This window comes from Podarcis liolepis (assembly GCF_965112155.1).
Source record: "Podarcis liolepis genome assembly, chromosome: 9".
In the NCBI taxonomy this organism is placed as follows: Eukaryota; Metazoa; Chordata; class Lepidosauria; order Squamata; family Lacertidae; genus Podarcis; species Podarcis liolepis.
In genome coordinates this window covers 51,626,195-51,643,472 of record NC_139564.1, presented here as the reverse complement: position 1 = coordinate 51,643,472, position 17,278 = coordinate 51,626,195, and the positions used below count along the sequence as shown (strand labels likewise).

General features: G+C 42.8%; 1 protein-coding gene across 3 annotated transcripts in view; it reads right to left on the bottom strand.

The window, feature by feature from the left end:
• Positions 1 to 287: 287 nt before the first annotated feature.
• The window catches only part of FAM149A (family with sequence similarity 149 member A), a 39,514-nt gene continuing 22,523 nt past the window's right edge, over positions 288 to 17,278 (bottom strand). For 2 of the 3 annotated variants that reach the window (XM_083459914.1, XM_083459916.1), the window contains exons 5-14: positions 16,980 to 17,105; positions 16,252 to 16,428; positions 14,716 to 14,906; positions 13,421 to 13,575; positions 10,105 to 10,208; positions 9,590 to 9,811; positions 8,622 to 8,742; positions 7,459 to 7,587; positions 6,499 to 6,577; positions 288 to 2,698 (exon numbers count right to left, since the gene is read on the bottom strand). In XM_083459914.1, the coding sequence (XP_083316040.1) occupies positions 2,625 to 2,698; positions 6,499 to 6,577; positions 7,459 to 7,587; positions 8,622 to 8,742; positions 9,590 to 9,811; positions 10,105 to 10,208; positions 13,421 to 13,575; positions 14,716 to 14,906; positions 16,252 to 16,428; positions 16,980 to 17,105 (1,378 nt within the window). In that variant the 3' untranslated portion in view covers positions 288 to 2,624. The remainder of the gene's footprint in view (positions 2,699 to 6,498; positions 6,578 to 7,458; positions 7,588 to 8,621; positions 8,743 to 9,589; positions 9,812 to 10,104; positions 10,209 to 13,420; positions 13,576 to 14,715; positions 14,907 to 16,251; positions 16,429 to 16,979; positions 17,106 to 17,278) is intronic. The other variant, XM_083459915.1, reaches the window with a different exon arrangement.

Below are 17,278 nucleotides of genomic sequence, written 5' to 3'. Positions count from 1 at the left end.
ATCATGTGACTCAAGCTGTTATAAAAAGCTTTCTTGATCACTAATACAGTTTGAATGCAACCTGGATTTTAACCCTGGGCTCAGCAATGAAGCATTCTGATCTAGTCACATGCATTTTATATAAGTAAGACTTGCGTGGGTGAGTTGGCCAGTCATTTTTAACAAACAATGTTTCTTCCCATGCGTACACTACAAACAAACTTGTGGGCCTAGTCTTTTGGCTAAATGGCAAGAGTTATCACTACTGTAATGAAAATAGCAAGTCCTCAAAAATGGTTCCGTACACATTTCTACAGATTCATTGGCTCATGAAGCAAATTTTTATTAGGGTTGCTGAAGTACTAAATAAATCAATTCATTTTACATTAGCAGGTGACATCAAAGAAGTTCAGGAAGGAAAAACTCAATAAACAGAATATCAGTTGCAGCCCAGCAAGTGGGCTAAGTCCATGATGGTCTATGATATAATTTTGCTGCTAATTCTTTCTGAGAACAAATCCATCTGAGCTATTTTACAGTGCTTGATGTATTAATTACTGGTAATACGTGATGGTCAGCCCTCCAATTATCCTTCACAGGGTGACATGCCAAATTAATAACAAAGAGAAGGTAGGAAAATGCAACAATGGTAATCAACAACAAATAACGTATGATTAAAGATATAAAGATACATACATTAACATAGAAATAACTTTGCAATTCTTCCGTTTTGATTTCCACAGTTAGTTTACACCTCAATATATGTACTTTACCGATTTTCATATTTTTGATTATTTTACATATTAACTATGTGAATTAGGGTATAGGGGAACTTATTAAAATGATGCAAAACGAAATCAAGGTACCTTTATGCAGTGTGCATGCACACAAACCCATTTGTTTTTCTCAATCTAGAAGCATTCATGTTTGCCCCCAACATGCTGCTTTCTGTCTAGATCAGGCATCCCCAACCTTCGGCCCTCCAGATGGTTTTGGACTACAATTCCCATCATCCCTGACCACTGGTCCTGTTAGCTAGGGATCATGGGAGTTGTAGGCCAAAACATCTGGAGGGCCACAGGTTGGGGGTGCCTGATCTAGATTAATTCCAGATCCTACTGTCCACCAGGGTAGGAATGGCTACTTGATACACATTTGAAAACCCTCCTCTTGGTTAGGTTATCCATACATTTTCATCCCTTTACATGCCCCAGGTGAATGGAGAAGGAAGAAGTTATTGCTCTCTTGGTATATATGCCCTACCATGTCAATGGGCAGGTGTGGGTACCTCTGGCTTCAAATGGACACTCTGTGGAGTAATGCACAAGAAATGTACAATGACTTCTATTTTCAGAATGAAACTAAGTTTCTCAAAAAGTGCCTTTGGGTGGGGGCAAAAATATGCAAAATATCTAGATTATGTGTAGACCACATAGAATAAACAAGTACTCAAATCTCCATTGATTTCAGAATAATATATTGTGTCTATGCAACAGTAATATATGGCCAAAGGTTCTTAATGCAATTGCACAAAAAGGATCTTGATGGGATTGCATCAATATTTGTTTTTTCATGGTGTTTAATCAATGTGCATTAGCTAAGTTTGTGCATGAAGAAAATATTTGAACCCAAACTGCAGCAACGTATGCCTACTTCACTTCCAAAATTAATTTTAGAGATTGCCCAAGCTAAACCAGAGAGAAGGGATAGATTTTTCTTATGGAACCATAACAAAAAGAGTCCAGGAATTAAAACTGATTATCATACTCTTCAAGGGTTTATAGACTGCATTGCTACAGCTGAGCTAAAACCAACTCCAACTGTTTTGGTGTCACTTTCATTCCTGCGGAAACAATTCCTGGTTTTTGCAGTGTTTGCTTCCTCAAAATTTCATTAGAAGGAAATGTGTGAAAGCCCTGCTAAGGTTTGTTTTAATGGCTCTAAGTTGTTTTAATGCCTGTGCAACACCCCCCCCCCACTCCCCCACCAAACTTGTCTGACCAAGATCACGGAAGCTCCACCAAAAGAACCGAGGCAAAGTCTAGCTCAAATTCCTTAGCATGCTTCTCTGTGAAAAGAGTACCCTTCCTCCCAAGGCTTCATAGTTCTGTGGGCTAGCTCAGATAATTAAAGACCAGACTCTGAGGGCTTTTACACAGTTCTCCCTGAGCCCCAGAACTTTGATGAAAAACAGGGAAACTATTTAAATTTTGTGCAATTTGTTTAGCTGCTTTATGAAAGCTTCCCTTGTTCGCTACAGAAAAAGAAAAGGAAAGCTAATGACAATTTGGCTCAGCTCTACTTGTACCTGGTCCACAAACAAACAAACAAACAAACAAACAAACACAGAACAGAACAGAACCAGGAAGGCACTTTCTTTTAAACTTGACTTCTGCCTTTAGAAAAAAATTGGCACCAATTCATATTCTGTTTTCCAGATATATGCCACTGTCTTGATGCACTTGCTAATGAGTCTTTGGTGAAACAATTTCCAAGCTGGCTGTATGCAGAGACACAGAACACTAAGGCACAAAACTACAATACTGGAACGCTATCCCTTCTGATAATATAGTTGGGAGTATTGCAGAGTCCCATAAAGTACAGATCAGGTTGGTTGGTTGGTTGTTTTTGCCTTCTGCTATATGTTATGAAGCAACTTGAAATCTTCTTCTAGATACAGGTGGATTTCTCTGGAATGATTTGGCATGGAACTGTGAACCTGCAAGCAAAAACATTAGTAGGTAATATTGAGGGTCAAGTGGATACAGTGCATTTGAAACAAAAGGGTTCATGCTCAAATTCTTTTGGTGAGTGACCTCTCCTAGCCTTGTTTTCCTATCAGTAAAATGGGAACAATAGTGTCACAGGAAGCTGATCGAAAAATACACAAGTTGAAGCCAATAATATGTTAAGTACAGATCAACTATTTCAGACAGAGCAGGGATGTGTTTTTGATTTTGGACTGACACCCAGTCCTATGCAAATTAGGGGCGAGAGCATAGGAGAGGTAGGAAGGGCCTGCAACCTCATATAAGGCTTGTGAGCAGAGAAGCCAAACTTGCTATTAGGGACCATTGGGGTAACAAGTCCTTGTTTGAGGTGCGCGAGTTTTCATTCCCCACCAGCTGTTTCTGGGGTGCATCCTTTCTTTCCCTATGCATGGTAATAGCAAGAGCAATCTCTCTATTGACAATCAAACCTTTATTAGGCATTATGCAAATAAAACCATAGGAGAGAAAATAACATGTAAAAGCCTTGAAATATATATAAAAAGGCAGCAGTTGGCTACATACATATATATATATATACATATAGAATCAGTGGTTTTCCTTGTTAACCTGCTCCTTGGAGGACTGCTACCAAAAACTCGGCTACCCCCGCCGTTACCCTTTGGTCAACGTCGGATAGGCAGAATGCCACACATTCACCTTGCTGGGGTTCCAGACCGCCCAAAAGAGGGGACAGCACGCGTTGACGGAGCGTACTGTACAATGGGCAATGAAAGAGAATATGCTCTACAGTGTCCGGGACATTCATAGAGCATCTGCAGAATCTCTTGTTTCTAGGGATGTTTTGATATCTTCCCCGGACAAATGCTGAGGGAAAAACATTCAACCGGGCCAGCATAAAAGCCCTACGTTGGGCTGGGTTTATTAATTTAGTGACGTAATTGGCTCTGCTATCTAAGATATTTAAATCATAGAATATGGGGGAGCAAATTTTGTTTACAGCTGCCAAAATTTCTCTATTAATCTCTCTATTAACGTTCATTGGGGATAAGTCCAGTGTTGCAAATGGGAGAAAGAAGAGGCTTGCCAGCCTGACAAGTAATACCCTAGGTGAGTTCATCAATTCGGTTGACTTCAATCACCTTGACGAATTTCTTAATGATAACTACCTGATCCACACCCTTCCTGATCCCTGCCAGAGGGATTACTCCAGCGTTCGCACTGCCTTCTTCCTAAGCCACTTGTTTTCTCGATTCCACATCTTCTGCAATCCCCAGTCCTTCAAGTTTCTGCCTCATTCACATCATTGCATTTTAGTCTACTGTCAAATTGGTGCGGGATCTTTCAGCCAGGCCAACTCTCCCCTCTTCTGCCTTAGCTTTCTAACTATAGGGGCCAAACTACACAATGCATCATGAGAAAGAACACCAGAGGTGTTTTTTTAAAAATTGCAGGCATGGGCAATCCTGATTTTCACCAGGACAACATACACAGAGGGGGACTGTTCACGTTTAATTCTTCAGCCCCAACCACAACGCTGATATGAACCAATGGCCCGCCCCCCCAATGCTGCTATTACCGTATTTTTCGCTCCATAGGGTGCACTGGACCATAGGGCGCACCTAGTTTTTAGGGGGGGGGAAATAAAGGGGGGGAAATTATTTTTTCCCCCAGCCCCAAAGAGCAAAGAAGCCAAGACAGCTGTCTTAGCTTCCTCTTTAGCCACGCGCAACCTCTCCAGCCGGGAGAAGCTGTGTGCGGCTTTGTTCTTAGCCGCGGGGCTGGCACAGGGGAAGCCCGAGCTTCCCCCGACCCCAGCCTCCAGAACAGGCAGCTTTCTGCAAGCCTTCTGAGCCCGGCGGGAACTCTCGCTGCGCTCAGAAGGCTTGCGGAGAGCAGGCTGCTTTCCGCAAGCCTTCTGAACCCAGTGGGAACTCTCGCTGTGCTCCAAAGGCTTGTGGATTGCTGCCTGAAGCCCGGGGAGCGCAGCGATAGTTGGCGCTGCGCTCCCCAGGCTTCAGGCTGCTATCCGCAAGCCTTTGGAGCGCTCTGAAGGCTTGCGGATAGCTGCCTGAAGCCTGGAGAGCGTGAGGCTTCGGTGCTCACCGACCCCTCTTGCTCTCCAGGCTTCAGCGAAAGACTGCATTCGCTCCATAGGATGCACACACATTTCCCCTTCATTTTTGGAGGGGGAAAAGTGTGTCCTATATAGTGAAAAATATGGTAACTTTGGAGGAAAAGTCCCCATTTGCACAAATGCTGGGAAGGGGAGGTGTTGAACTGCAAATAGAAGGATTAAACCATGTCTTCCTGAGTGCTTTGGTCCCCATTAAAACCATGCTCATTATTACTTTTTAACACTAAAACCCTTTTTCTAATTTAGCATCTCCTGCAGCTCGACTCTCAGTCTGCCTGCCTAGCCAGAGCACTGTTTCTGCTTCTTGCCAACATGCAGCTACTACCACTTGCAATCTCAAGCCCCCCACCCCACCAGACTGCTCTCTCACCAGTCACTAGGCCACCCCCATTGCCCTTTCTCACAGGCTTCTGCTGAACCTTAACTCATGTTCTAGTGAGCCTGCTGCCTATGTCTACCCACTTTCTGTCTCTTAGCATCTTACCCAGTGTCCTTTCTAGTTCTCAGAATTTCTGCCTGTGCACTGAGTTCCCTCTGTCCCTAGACCTTGCTTGAGAGGTTTTATTAAAATTCACTACCCTGCAAGGATAATCATGGGCAGCAGGAAGTTGAATACTTCTGGGGATATTTTGTTATTAAAAGCAGTCTGTGCAAGTGCAAGAAAATACATTATTTCACATTTAATAGATAGCTAGACAACATGAACTGATGGCGAACTTCAACACAGCAAAAAAAAGTGTGTGTTTTTCTGCAAGGATTGTTACCTTTCACTACATCACCAACGTTAAAGAAGGATTGTTTTTCAGTTAATTTACTTCTGGAGAATATGCTTGGGCTAGGAGGTATTGTAACCTGGTATGAACTGTCATGCTACACGTACACATGATGAGTTTATGAGATCTTAAAATAGCAACAACCAATTTCTGTGGCAGGAGAAAAGGACTGCTTATCATTGGTGCTTTCCAGTGGAAAGGTAGCCCTCTGCTGGCTCTCTGCTAATACTACAGCTGTACAAGAACCAGTGACTTAGTCTTAGATGAATTAAATATAGCTACAAACTCTTGAAAAGAGCCACCCTAAGCATCTTCACTTGGGGCTCCAACTGAATAATGGGGTTTACTCAGGCTGCAGTAGTGAACACTAAGTAAATAGTTGCTTTGCAAAAATTGACCAATTTATTGAAAGTCTATGGCCAATTTATCAAAAATCCTTGATTGTACCAAGGAATAGAAATTAGTATAAATCCAGTAAAGAAGGGGCAGGGAGCATGTGGTCCTTCCAAATGCTAATAGAGTCTAACAACATCTGGAGGGACCACATGTTCCTTGGAACCTCACTCATCCCCAGCCAGCATAGTCAATGGATGAGGATTATGGAAATTTTAGTCCAACAACATCCACAGGTTCTCCATCCTTGCTGCTCCACTAAATTTTGCCTGCTGCTGCACCTCTTTCATACAGAGGCAAACTAGAATAAAATGGTTTACAGCATTTGTTTTTTGGGCTCAACTTGTGATGTAGAATACAATGCTTATTGCTCATTTTACCCCATTCTCCCACAAATGCTAATATGCTGAAACTGAGAATCACAGTTCTGAGGGGATTGGCATCTTGTGCTACAATCTTCTTTTCTTTAATAAAACAGAGGTCTTACCTGTCAATACCCCATGACCTGTCCACATTTGATTAGCAAAATCCATAGGAGTCAATGATATTTTATGAGGTGTATCTGACTGAAAGAGAAAAACAGATTTTTACCCTTTATAGCATTCGCCGCCCCCGCCCCCCGCCACAAGTCAAGGGCAAAGAGTGACTATGTCTGCATACACGCTTTATTAAAGCTCATTTGGAGTACATTCTTTCCCTTAAATAATTCTGAACCCTGTTGTATACCCCCACTGAGAAACAATTCCCAACAACCCTTAGCAAACCAGAGAGCCCAGAATTATTTGAGGGGAAATGTGCTTCGAATGTCTGTTAAAGATACAGCGTGCATATAGCCCGTGACATGAAAAAGAGCTATGAAGATGTAACTATTCCACAAGGAGCATTGAAAAATGTCCAATACTAATTCCACTTTCCTGTTCAGCACTAAAGGCAATAATGTGGTTAAACAGTGAGCAAACATTCAAATCTTTGCAAGTGGGATATTCTGGCTTTGGATCATTCTCCCACCCCCAACACCACAAAATAGGTGTTCATTCCACACACATGAACACCACAGCTTCTCAACATTTGGTGTCATTTCTTATGAGGCTGGGGTGTGTTTTTTTGGGGAGGGTGTCCTTTCTTTTTTTCTAAAAAAAAATTAAGCACCTGTAAAACAGGGTTGTCCCAAAGTGTAGAGTAACCGCAAGTCAGCTAAAAACTCTGTTATGCATGGTTAGCATGGTTTGGGCTACAAAGCATGAAAATATGAAGACGTTTATTTGTATCAAAGGAATGGTATCTGGAAGGCAGGAAATAATTCCTCCCAGAATTGCAAGACTGCATACAACTAAGCACATAGGAATAATCTAATACAGTTTAACAGGGAATAAAAGAGAGGTATTCCCGCCCCTGCCCCCCAATTCCAGTTTCTTATGAAGAATCTCAAAAGTTTTCAAATACCTACCCGAAATGTGTGAGTAGTATTGGGTCTTGAAAACTGATCTATTATGACAGTTCGCTCTCTAAGTGGCCGCCGTTCTGCACCATCAGGTACCGCGCTGGAAATTCTGCTATGAGGATACCTTCCTTTATGCTGGAAAATGTTTGGGGTAGGGTTGAGAAAAAGAAGCAAGTCCATCACTGGGAAAAGTGTAAATTATTATTAGCAGAAGTATGCTTTTGCTTTTCAACTGATTACTTATTGTCTTCCCAAAAGCTAATTTTCCATTAGTCACGAAACACTGAGAAAAGAGCTTCTAAAACGATTTACTTAGGCTTTTTCAATTGGGTTTCAAATGGATTAGAAGAGACAGATACAAGCAGCATTAAAAAGGCTAGAAAGGATCTGCAGCTCCTGTCTGCATCTATCTCTGGAAGAAGCAGTGGGGTGACTAGCCCCAGAGAAGGCAGCAAGGGTCTTCTCCTCCCTGCAGTTTTTGTTATTTTTTCAATCGGTGGTGAGGTTGAAAAGTAAACAATTCCATCTTTTTTCTGGCCTTAGTTTACCATTCACAAGGTTGGAACAGCTGTTTGCTTGACTTATGCTAAGGCTGCTATGACTTACTTTGACAATTCATATCCATAGTGCTTAAACTACATTGTAATATTTGGCAATGTAGTTCCAATTCAGGGAATGCAAGCTAGATATTTCCCAGCAGGAAAATGGGTAGCTGTTTAAACAACACTGTTAACAAAGTTGCCAACAAAGAACAAGCATATGGTGCAAAAGTGAATCAATTAAAACACAAAACAAACTATCATGCGGTAACTATGTGCAACAAATGAAGCAATATGGATAAGTGTCAGTGGAGCTACAAATTGAATAAAGATCCTTGAAAAGTTACAGAAAAATACATTTTGCTGAAACTATTAAAAGTTATTACGTTGTGCTGATTTCATGTTGAAGTTGTAAGTTAGAATGAGAGAGCATGATTTTTACAAGGCCACTCAGCAAGCTTCATAGATGGAAGGAGAATGGAACCTAATTTTATCATTTCCAAGCCCAGCAACTAACAATTGTACTTGCTTGATTTTCTCTAGGATTTAAAGTGCTCCAATGACAATACTATTAAATTCTCAATCGAATTCCTAATGGTATAAAACAAAGAATGACTCTCTCTTTCTTACAAAGCCTAGCTGCGATCCAGGAACGGAAAGATATTGCTCAACGGCATCTGATGTAATCGGTGGCAGCTTGTTCCGGGCTGTAGGCAGAAGTGGAGAGGACAAGCGATCTAAGGCAGTACATCTGTGGGACAAACATAAGGATACATGAGATTATATTTATTTCACTTCTCTCCATCACTGCAGGATCTATTCTTAATTATCAAGGGTGATCAAGGACCTGGAAACCAAGCCATACGAGGAGAGCTTGAAGGAGCTGGGTATGTTTAGCTTGGAAAAGAGGAGACTGAGAAGAGATATGATAGCCATCTTCAAATATCTTAAGGGTTGTCACATGGAAGAGGGAGCATGCTTGTTTTCTCCTGATCTGGAGGGTAGGACTTGAACCAGTGGCTTCAAGATCCAAGAAAGGAGATTCTGACTCAACATATAAAAAAACCTTTCTGACAGTAAGAGCTGTTCGACAGTGGAAGAGTCTCCCCCAGGAGGTTGTGGAGGTTTTTAAGCAGAGGTTGGATGGCCATCTGTCATGGATGCTTTAGCTGAGATTCCTGCATTGCAGGGGATTGGACTAGAAGACTATTGGATCCTTTCCAACTCTACAATTCTAACAACAACAACAACAACAACAACAACAACAGAATTCCTGTTAATTAGAAAGATATAGTATTATGTTCTTTGTGAGAGACAACACATCCCTTTAAAATATGATGTTCTCCCATATTGTGTTGATGCCAAAGTCATACCACTGCTCATGTTTCCCATTGACTGTACATGCTATTTCCCCCTTAACTGTCAAACGGAACCATTTCAAAAATCTGGCCATTAGTTTTTAATGCACACACAACTGTCTCAGTGCCTGTTTCTGAGATGCAACCACAGGGTGGTGAAACACACCCTAACTAACTCCCACACTTGAGCTTAATATGTCACTAAGGTCACGGCAGTGAAGAACAGAAATGAAGCCTCACAGTTTTGTCCCCCTAAGGACTTCATCACTGTAAACATTGGGGGTCTTTGAGCGCAGAGGATCTGTAGCTATTGACGGTAGCCTACGGTGGCCTGCTGTTTTTCTAGAGGATCCAAGCAATACTCGGGAACATGAGAGAAAACTACTGTCAGGAATTCGCCCCGGTCGATTTCGTGCTGAGTTAACACTGGAACCCACTTGCGGCTTGTCTTCCTGTTCATTCCTGAAAAAGAGCAATTTCAGCAACTGTAGTTGCCACTTATATAAGATTCAACCCTTCTACAGCCTGCCCCAAAAGCCCTTTCCCCCGCAGAAGAGAATATGCAGCTTTAATTATATTTTATATTTGAAATAAAATAATTTCACCAAGGCCCAAAATTAAAACACATAACATAAAATTGAATGTTGACTTCAGAAAGGCTTCATAGAACCGTATGTTGAGGTATAGATTGAAAAATAAATATAGCATGCACTTTGAGAGTGAAATGTGATCTCATAAGTCTTTGCAACACATACTGTATCTTTTCTGTTAGCCCAGAGTGCCTCTGTTGCAGTGGCTTGGCTTGGATTGTCATGACACCATTTAAATCGCTGTGTAAATTGCTGGGAAACCGGTGGATCTAAGGAAAGCAACAGAAGCAAATCACTTAAAGTTTTCGAGGTAATTTATCAATATGTCTGAAGGCCTAAAACATGTGCAACATTGTGGGTGAAGATGTGCAAAGTTACCTAATGCAGATGCTGAAGAACATTTCATCCGATGCAAAAAGCATGTATGAAAACATGAAGAAGAAATGGATGCCAATTCTATACTTATCCCTCTTTCTTTTTACACAATAACACAGAATTACCCTACAGGACAGGTCTTATTATAAATAATAACAACTACTAGTGTAATTTTGTTGAGACATATCTACAGCAGTGTTTCCCAAACGTTTTTGGGCAACGGCACACCTGTTTACCGGGAAAAAATCTCGCGGCACACCACCATTAAAGCCCCGCCCCGTGACGTCAGCGCGCAGCGTCACGCCGGGAGGGACGCACAAAAGTTAAAGTTTTTTCCCTTCCCCTTGCCGGGGTGGGAGGAGGCAGCAGAGCGAGGGATTGAGGGACGGCGGCAGCGGCTGTTGTGGTGGTGGCGGCGATAGCGGGCGGAGGAGGAGCCGTCGCCGGGAGTTGCTGCTGCTGCTGTTGCTGCTGCTGCCCGGACATGCCGGCCTCCTCCTCCTCCGCTGTCTTGCGCTCCTCCCTTTTGCGCGAGCTGCCCCGCCGCTCGGCACCACCACCGCGGAGCCGCCCCCGGCTCGACGCGGATCCTCGCCGCCGCCGCCGCCTCTCGCCGCCCGACTCGCCCGCCTCCCTCCCACGGCACACCAGCCGGTGTCTCACGGCACACTAGTGTGCCGCGGAACACCGGTTGGGAAACACTGATCTACAGTAATACCTCTGGTTACGAACCATCCTCCTTTCGCACGCTTCAGGTTATGAGCTCTGCTAACCCAGAAGTAGATGCTCCTGGTTGCAACCTTTGCCCCGGGATGCAAGCGGAAGTCATGCACCAGAGGTGTACACACAGCAGGAGGCCCCATTGGCGAAAGCACGCCTCAGAATAAGAACGGTTTCGAGTTGAGAATGGACCTCCAGAACAAATTAAGTTCGTAACCAGAGGTACCGCTGTACAGGCCACAAGTAACACATGAGTTATCTTGCACATGTTGCAATCAATAATAAGAATAATGATTAGTAGAGAGAGAGATGTGCACAGGAGTGGGTGTTTAATTAAATATCAACCTGTATAGCAACTGCTGCAAAAATTTCTTGCATCATGTTTACATGCTTGCATCTTGATTACATGAGTACTTTCTGTGCCAGCATCAATGGCCCTGAATGGAAATATGGGAACTATCCATGAGCAACAGATGCAATAGGCCTCAGATGCAATATGTTATGAGAGTTGGCCACAGGCTATGTACATGCTATGTCGAGAATGTGAAAACTCTACCTCTCTTTCAAATCAGAACCAGTGAAGGCAGTGAAGGTCCTGTGTGAGTGCCTGGAGGCGGCTGGAGCTTGGATGGCGGCTAACAGATTGAGGTTGAATCCTGACAAGACATAAGTACTGTTTTTGGGGGACAGGAGGCGGGCAGGTGTGGAGGATTCCCTGGTCCTGAATGGGGTAACTGTGCCCCTGAAGGACCAGGTGCGCAGCCTGGGAGTCATTTTGGACTCACAGCTGTCCATGGAGGCACAGGTCAAATCTGTATCCAGGGCAGCTGTTTACCAGCTCCATCTGAGACCCTATCTGCCTGCGGACTGCCTCGCCAGAGTGGTGCATGCCCTGGTTATCTCCCGCTTAGATTACTGCAATGCGCTCTACGCGGGGCTACCTTTGAAGGTGACCCGGAAACTACAACTAATCCAGAACGCGGCAGCTAGACTGGTGACTGGGAGCGGCCGCAGAGACCACATAACACCGGTCTTGAAAGACCTACATTGGCTCCCAGTACGTTTCCGAGCACAATTCAAAGTGTTGGTGCTGACCTTTAAAGCCCTAAACGGCCTTGGTCCAGTATATCTGAAGGAGCGTCTCCACCCCCATCGTTCTACCCGGACACTGAGGTCCAGCACCAAGGGCCTTCTGGCAGTTCCCTCACTGCGAGAAGCCAAGTTACAGGGAACCAGGCAGAGGGCCTTCTTGGTAGTGGCGCCTTCCCTGTGGAACACCCTCCCACCAGATGTCAAAGAGAACAACAACTACCAGGCTTTTAGAAGACATCTGAAGGCAGCCCTGTTTTGGGAAGCTTTTAATGTTTGATGTATTATAGTATTTTAATATTCTTTTGGAAGCCGCCCAGAGTGGCTGGGGAAGCCCAGCCAGATGGGCGGGGTATAAATAATAAATTATTATTATTATTATTATTATTATTATTATTATTATTATTATTATTATTATTATTAACTGGAGCCTTCAGCATTACTAAATACATATGATAGGAATTCACTTTTTTTTTTTAGCTGTGTGGCTCAAGGACTGCAATGCATTGTGTCAAGGAAGAGTGCCAAGCAGAACCAGAGGTTTGTCTTGATTGTGTTTACGTATACACACAAAATAAACACATGTACGTACACATCTAAAAAGCTGCTGCTGCCTATCAGGAACCCTAAAGGCTAAAAACGAAAGGCCAGTTGTGGAATGCTGAAAATCAGTACAGTGGTACCTTGGGTTAAGAAGTTAATTCGTTCCGGAGGTCCGTTCTTAACCTGAAACTGTTCTTAACCTAAAGCACCACTTTAGCTAATGGGGCCTCCTGCTGCCGCCGCGCCGCCGGAGCACAATTTCTGTTCTCATCCTGAAGCAAAGTTCTTAACCCGAGGTACTATTTCTGGGTTAGCGGAGTCTGTAACCTGAAGTGTATGTAACCTGAAGCGTATGTAACCCGAGGTACCACTGTATATGTCATACAACCAGTGCTTTTCTTCTGGGTACACAGTACCAGCACCTTCCCTCCCGCCTGCCCCAAATGTTTAAAGTGTGGTACTTAGCTGTTACTCACTGTAACAACTTCATGGTGAGCGGTGGCACCTTTTTTCTTAAAAAAAAAAAAAACACCACTGCATACAACATCTTAAGGACAGCAGAGGTGTGTGTTGAAGTGTGGCTGGCATGCTAAGAGACCTTGGCTGGGCATGATCACCGGCCACCGAGATAGAAGGAATGAAGAGGAAAACCTCACAGAGGGCCTGGGGACTGGAGAAGTTGTGTGCTGCTGATAAAAAAAGAAAACAGGATTTCATATGCTGACTAATGCCAGCTAGTTGGAAGATATTTTACCTGTGATGGGACAAAATGCAAACCAACAGATGTGCCTCGGGCCTCTGACCCTCTTGATGGGGGTACACTTGATGTATCCATTGCAACACGGGAAATGGATAGGTGTGGTAACTTGTTTCCAGTAGCTTTCAATTTCTCCATCTGTTTGTCATTCTCTAGTTCATCATTAAAAAAACAAAAACAAAAAAAACACACCCAAATTTCAATCAGACATAAATGTAAACATTTGCTTTAGCATAGTAAACTGGTAAATATGTAACAACTTTATGCACAAATAATGCTGGCTGCCTCCAAACTACAGTTTGGAAATCAAAGCAAGCCTTAGGAATACATGTTCCTCTTACCATTTCACTCTCATCATCTCAGGAGTTAGTGCTAACCATAGGCCCACATGCCCAATCACATGTGCACAAACCATAGTTAACACACATCATGGCCCCCAGTATCGTATGTGAACTGGGCCATGAAGACCAATACTGAAATATGATACCATACATATGGATATGTTAGCACAGACCATGTCTACTGCTGCACACCACCCCAGCCTCTGAGCAGTGTGAGATTCCAGGACGTCCAGGTGCTTACCCTGGATTCGTGTTTCTTTTGAGAATGAGACACAGAGGAGACTGCTATGTGGTTTATTTACACATACAGTGGTACCTTAGTTTACGAACTTAATCCGTTCCAGAAGTCTGTTCTTAAACCAAAGCGTTCTTAAAACAAGGAGTGCTTTCCCATAGCAGCGGGGGACTCAATTTACAAATGGAACTCACTTAACAGGAAGCGGAACATGTTCTGCTTCCAAGGCAAAGGTCACAAACCAAAACACCTACTTCCGGGTCTGCAGCATTCTTAATCCAAGTTCTTCATAAACTAAGCTGTTCTTAAACCAAGGTACCACTGTATATACAACCTGAGTCTACAATGGAGGGTTCACAGCATTAACACCCCCCAAAAGCCTTGCTTCCCCCATATCCACAGCTTCAGATTCAAACACTTCCTTTCTTCCCTTAATGGCCCATCACCCAGGCTATCACTTCAACAAGAAGCTAGCCTGGTTTACATTTTACCACTTGCTGCATCCAGGAGTTAGGAGGGTCTCGACATACAGTCAACTCCCCCAGCCCCTCCCACCACCATAATTCGTAACAATACATTTCTAAAACATATTTAGAATGCGTTGGGACTCCTGAAACCACAGAGATCATATAAAGCATTCATTTTTAAGAATGTTTTCACAAATGGCTTTTCATTTCATTTTTAAGAATGTTTTCACAAATGGCTTTTCCAGTTACCTGTGATAGATGATTCCCAGTGTTTCCTTATTAATTCTTCCAGTACTTGAATTACATTCTTCCAGACGTGATCGAAAACGTCCGCAACCACAGCATCTTTGATACAGGCATTGGGGGAAATAGGAGGAATGCCATGTTTAACCCTCTTTTGGGCAAGCTGATATATCTTTTGCTCCAACTTTTCATCATCACTAATGATTGAAGCAAATTGAATCTTTATTACCAAGCACTACTAACTATTAATAAAAAACAGTCTATTTCTAATTACACAATCCTGTTATATAAAAAAGGCGGGACAGTGCTACTTCAAATCTGCCAAACAATGAGCATTAATTATGTAATATTCAAATTCTACAGGGATTTAGGGATGCTTACTACGTTATATGGGGACGTGGGTGGTGCTGTGGGTAAAACCTCAGTGCCTAGGACTTGCCGATCATATGGTCGGCGGTTCAAATCCCCGCGGCAGGGTGAGCTCCCGTCTTTCGGTTGCAGCTCCTGCCCACCTAGCAGTTCGAAAGCACCCCTAAGTGCAAGTAGATAAATAGGTACCGCTTTATAGCGGGAAGGTAAACGGCGTTTACGTGTGCTGCACTGGTGCTGGCTCGCCAGAGTAGCTTCATCACGCTGGTCACGTGACCCAGAAGTGTCTCCGGACAGCGCTGGCCCCCGGCCTCTTAAGTGAGATGGGCGCACAACCCTAGAGTCGGACACGACTGGCCCGTACGGGCAGGGGTACCTTTACCTTTACTACGTTATATAAAAAACCTATGACATGTCTACGAAATGTACATAAAAAAGCATGGATCTATGCTCATGTCAAATGTGTTTCTAGCCACTGGGTCATACAGATTAGCCGCAACCCCCTATTATTTGATCACAGACTACTCATACAATCCTAGAATTGTAGAGTTGGAAGGTACCCCCAAGGGTCATCTAGTCAAACCCACTGCGACAAAAGGCACATGTGTGCTTAAATGTTTAGGGAAGTTTTTAATGTTTGAAGTTTTATTCTGTTTTTAGTGTTCTGTTGGAAGCCGCTCAGAGTGGCTGTGGAAACCCAGCCACATGGGAGGGGGATAAATAATAGAATTATTATTATTATTAATGTGACTGTTTTTATTTGGAGAAAAAGCAGATTTGGAATGTGCTTCTGATCCAGACTGGGGGCTCCACATGGGTTTTCTCCTAATAATTGCTCTTTCCTGGCTTTTTTTTTTTAATCTGAAAGTTGTTTACTGCAAACAGCAACTTGGGACCCAACAGCAGCCTGGTAGGGACCATTTTCAGCTGCAAATTGGTACAATGGTACAATCTGGATTGGAAGTCCACAGCAGTTTGGAGACCTAGGGATTTTTCTTTTGTAACCAAAATAAATAGCAGGCAGGTTGAGTACACTAGTTTAAACACATGACTAATGTGGTGCGGAGTCCGACATGATAGTATTTGCCATTCTATAATAAATGAAACAGTTCTTAGAAGTAAATCTGGTTCTTTTCAAAGTGCATTATAATCCATTAAAAATCAAACATTTACAGTTCCTTGTTGTCGAATGCAAGATACTCTTCAATTTTTCCTTCTGCATCATAGATTTCTTCTTCCAAGAATGAATATACAGGTGATTTCGCTATAGAAATTTCTGGTAATTCAGAGCTGAATGCCTTCTGCACTGGAAAAGCTGCAGGAATCAGTTTAGAGCCTGAGATGCATAACCTAAAGACAGCAATTTTAAGACAGAAGGGGGGAAAGGTACAAAAATAAAATATACACTAATCTTTTATAGGAAAGTAACATTAAGCAATTAAAGCATTTTTTAAAAATGTCACAAAGCAAAAAAATACGGGCTAGAAAGACAGCAACTATCTCAGATTTTTCAGAGATGTCTTCCAGTGGCTTTAACCCAGTCAAGAAATCAGAATTTTTCCAGGTAGAAGAAAAACAGGAGGATGTTGTAACTGTGAGAAGCCATGGGATTCTTTTGCTAATCACCTACAACAGGCGCCTGAGCACTGCTTTGCAGACCTATATCCAGGACAAATGTCTCATGTTGCCAATAGTTGTCCAATGTATTATTTAACCAAGAAAATGGCATAATACACAGTATGAGCTTTGCATTAAAGATCAAAGCTTCAGAAATAATGGCTGTTCATTTCGCTAAGGCAGTTGCATTCATATTCTGGGAATATGTAAAATGTGCATTTTAATAGAAAACAATGTCAACCAAATAGAAATAGGAATATGTTTGCATTAAAATAAAAACTTACTCTTTCATACTGCTGGTGATTTCACTCAGGGTAGGTAAGGACCTGGAGTAAACAGAGCTGGCAGTTCTGCCCTGGTAATGCTGAAAGCCCTCATCTTTTGGGAAAATCAGCTGTTTTCCCAAAATCCTGCATAAAAAGAACAAATATAGGGTTGGCTAATGAAGTGAAAAGAAAATGCAGATACACGCAACACAACTGAACCAACATTCTTTCTTTGAAAAGCACTCTGTAGCATAGGAAGCCAGAACTTTAAATAGTGTAAGTTAATGTCAATCTAATTCCCCCCACCCTTGGGAATC